Here is a 3,164-nt window from a genome sequence, read left to right as displayed (position 1 = left end):
ACACACACACACACACACACACACGAGCGTCGCGCAACGCAAATGGACGAGTACGATGATGCGAGCGAGGGGGATTGTCGGGGTTTGTTCAAGGTTGAGCGAACACCTCACGTGTCGCTTGTCAAAGGCCAGGTAAGTCGCTGGAAAATGGACTCGCCTACGTACAACATCTCCCGCCTATTCTATTTTGCAACACGCCGGGGAAACGAGACGAAATCGAGCAACCGGGACGACGATAGCGGTCGTGCCAGTAATATTCCCGAGACTCTGGGGTCTCGAAAGCGGAGTTCGTTCGGTTTTTAAAATAAGCGAAGAAAGAAAAGAACCCGCGAAGAGAACACCCATCTCTCTCTCTCATCGGATTTTTTCTACTTATCGATATCATAATCGCGCTCGATTGTTTACGCACGGTAGTATCGCGCGCACGTTAAACGAACGATATGAAATATCGTATCGTTTTTTATTGTTTTGCGTTCTGTGCCCGACGCAGACGCGGATTCTCTCTACGACGACGCTTCTCCGATGGGAAATCGAGGGGGCTGAACGTTGGTTACAGGTGGTGGAAACATGCCCGGAAGATCACCGGCGAGGGCGTACGAGCGGCCCGTTACGAGCGGGGGCCGCAAACTCGCCGCTACTTGAATGTCACCGCCGGAGGTGAGACAATCACAGTGTGTGTGAAGTAAGATATTCTCTATAGCACAGAGTTATTCCAGACAAAAAAAAAAAAATAAGCTACGTTTCTTTGCATTGTACGTGCGATCGTTCAAAAAAAAAAAAAAAAGAAAAGAAAAAAAAACGATTTTCGCGTCAATTATATATATTTGCCGTTAAAATTTATTATTATTTGTCAAAGTTTTATCAGAATCTCGCAATAGCAACAAAATCTCGTGGCCGTTTCTTCTCGTCGACTCTATTTTTCATGGAATAAAATGATACGCTCGCGTCAATGTTTTATTACTTTCAGTAGAAGGAAACTTTTTTTTTTTTTTATATATGTATATATATCCGTAGGGGAAATGTCAATATTTAACGTCGAAAGCGTATCGCAAACCTTACTTTGTCTTTATAAATATTTCGAGGTAAACGTCAGGTTTTTTTTTTTTGACAAATATCAGATATCTCGGAACTTTAGTTTTTTTTTTTTTTTTTTTTGTCTCCGTGTGGGGAAGAATCGATACGACGTTCGACATGTCGAACAAAGTAAATATCGCAACAAACTCTCTTCGGTATCTTATTTTATATATCTCGCGCAATTATTTCGGGGGTAAAAAACGTTTAGTTTTTCCTGACATCTCGAAGCTCTTTCGCTTTGTTACAAGAACAAATGACCAGGGCGCGGGATGGGCGAGTCCTGGCTCTCGGTCTTGCTCGCTGCCACGCTGACAACGATCACGATGACGGCGGTGACGAAAGCCGATTCATTCCCGACGTCGTTTCTGTCGACGACCACTCGTGAGGACATCGTCGATTCCAAACGGGTTTGTGTGTGTGTTTCTTCGATTCATTTTTCTTCTCTCGCGCGAGTTTCTTCGCGCGCCGCTCCCGTTTTCTTCGCTTTTTTTTTTATATTTTTTGTTTTCTTCCGCCCTCAATATATATCTTTCCGTTTGTATGTATTTTCCTAAGGCCGCCATCGAGGAAGCGCTGGACGTGATACAGGCGGCGTCGACGGGCGCCCTGGGCGAGGTTTGCGTCAACACGGCGGGATTTAAATCCCTGCCGGCTGGTGTAGCGCTGGATTCGCGGCGTTACGACACCGCGCGTCAAAAGGTCGATATGACTGCCATGGTGCTTCAAAATCTCGGGGCCGCCGAGGCGATGCGACGTAACGGTGAGTTTTTATTTTTTTTTTTTTTTATCACGGCGGAATCGCAACAAGACCGCTCACTATACGAGGAAACAACAATCGTAGTTGTGTTTTGTTTTGGAGAAAAAACAAAACTAATTTATATACTCGAGATGTAATGTGTGCTCGATTTAATTGCTTCTTAAGCCGCAATTAAAAATAACGGAAACGATATATCTCGACAATTAAATCCCGCGAGCGCCGGCACGTAACACGGGAGATTCGTAAATTCTTTATACGGCACCTGTTGCACGCGTTACGTGCAACCGAAAATAATCGTCGAACGACGAGAGCGAGTAAAAACAAGAAAAAAAAGCAGCCGAAAAGACAACAAAGAAGCGTAACGAGGGTTTACTCGCAGTTCTTTTAGACGCACTGACAAAATCGCTGCTCGTTTCGGTGGACGACGCGGTGGAGGCGAGGGTGATCGCACTCAACGCGTCCACCGGCACGGTGATCACCGCGGTGTGGCTGAAACGCAGCCCCGGAAGCGTAGGCGAGCCCTCCAAGGTCGAGAGTCATGCACTCCAAACCGGATCCCAGCCGGACCCCAACCTACCCTGGTTCGAAAACGCAGGCGCCAGCGCCGGATTAAGGTTTGCGATCAGCCGGGAAAGAGATCTTTGCAAAAAAAAAAAAAAATAATAACTTACGAAATTGCGGAACTTCGGCAGAAAAAATATATTAAAAATTATTATGTATATTATATACATATTTAACTCTTCGATCCCGCAGACATGGGTTCCCCAGACCCGCTCAAACATTGCGCATCGGCGTTCTAGAAGAAATTAGTTTCTTTTTTTTTTCAAACGCTTTTATCTTCGAAACTACTAGAGATTTTTTCAATTTGTTTTTTCTATCGACGCAGAATCGTTCAAATTTTTGATTAAAAAAAAACAAAATTGAAAAAATATTGATTTTTCGTGGAGATATTCTATTTTTTGAAGTGGGTCTCACAAACCCAGTTTGTCTTACTCTCGCAAGTCATTTTTGAGGTCCGCAGGCGAAGGGTTAATAAATAAATAAATACATATAATTATGTAAATTTTCTCCAAAGTTCACGCGATTCTTTCGACTTTCAAGTTTTTTATTCGCATACTCACGCAATCATGCTCGTTCAAGGAGGGACATAGGAGAGCAATAAAATCGATCCTTGTTTTTTTTTTCTTATACATATACGTTTCCATAATGCTCTCAAGAATGTTTTCACAAAACAAAGGCGTAAGATATGTCTCTTCTCTGTTTCAAAAACTCTTAAAATCTCTCCGCAACAATTAACGAAGCCTGTGACTGGTACAATTAAAAAAAAAAAAAA

The 3,164-nt window shown here is 43.2% G+C and overlaps 1 protein-coding gene across 1 annotated transcript in view; it reads left to right on the top strand.

Annotated features, from left to right (window-relative positions):
- Nucleotides 1-3,164, top strand: part of LOC109854592 (probable G-protein coupled receptor CG31760) — a 12,231-nt gene that overhangs the window by 2,255 nt on the left and 6,812 nt on the right. Inside the window, exons 3-7 of the mRNA XM_020427832.1 lie at nucleotides 491-657; nucleotides 1,323-1,481; nucleotides 1,630-1,834; nucleotides 2,211-2,491; nucleotides 2,797-2,813. Of these exons, the coding sequence (XP_020283421.1) occupies nucleotides 1,344-1,481; nucleotides 1,630-1,834; nucleotides 2,211-2,491; nucleotides 2,797-2,813 (641 nt within the window). The 5' untranslated portion in view covers nucleotides 491-657; nucleotides 1,323-1,343. The remainder of the gene's footprint in view (nucleotides 1-490; nucleotides 658-1,322; nucleotides 1,482-1,629; nucleotides 1,835-2,210; nucleotides 2,492-2,796; nucleotides 2,814-3,164) is intronic.

Source organism: Pseudomyrmex gracilis, unplaced genomic scaffold (assembly GCF_002006095.1).
Source record: "Pseudomyrmex gracilis isolate BER0280 unplaced genomic scaffold, ASM200609v1 scaffold_70, whole genome shotgun sequence".
In the NCBI taxonomy this organism is placed as follows: Eukaryota; Metazoa; Arthropoda; class Insecta; order Hymenoptera; family Formicidae; genus Pseudomyrmex; species Pseudomyrmex gracilis.
This window is presented reverse-complemented; position numbering and strand designations above follow the sequence as displayed.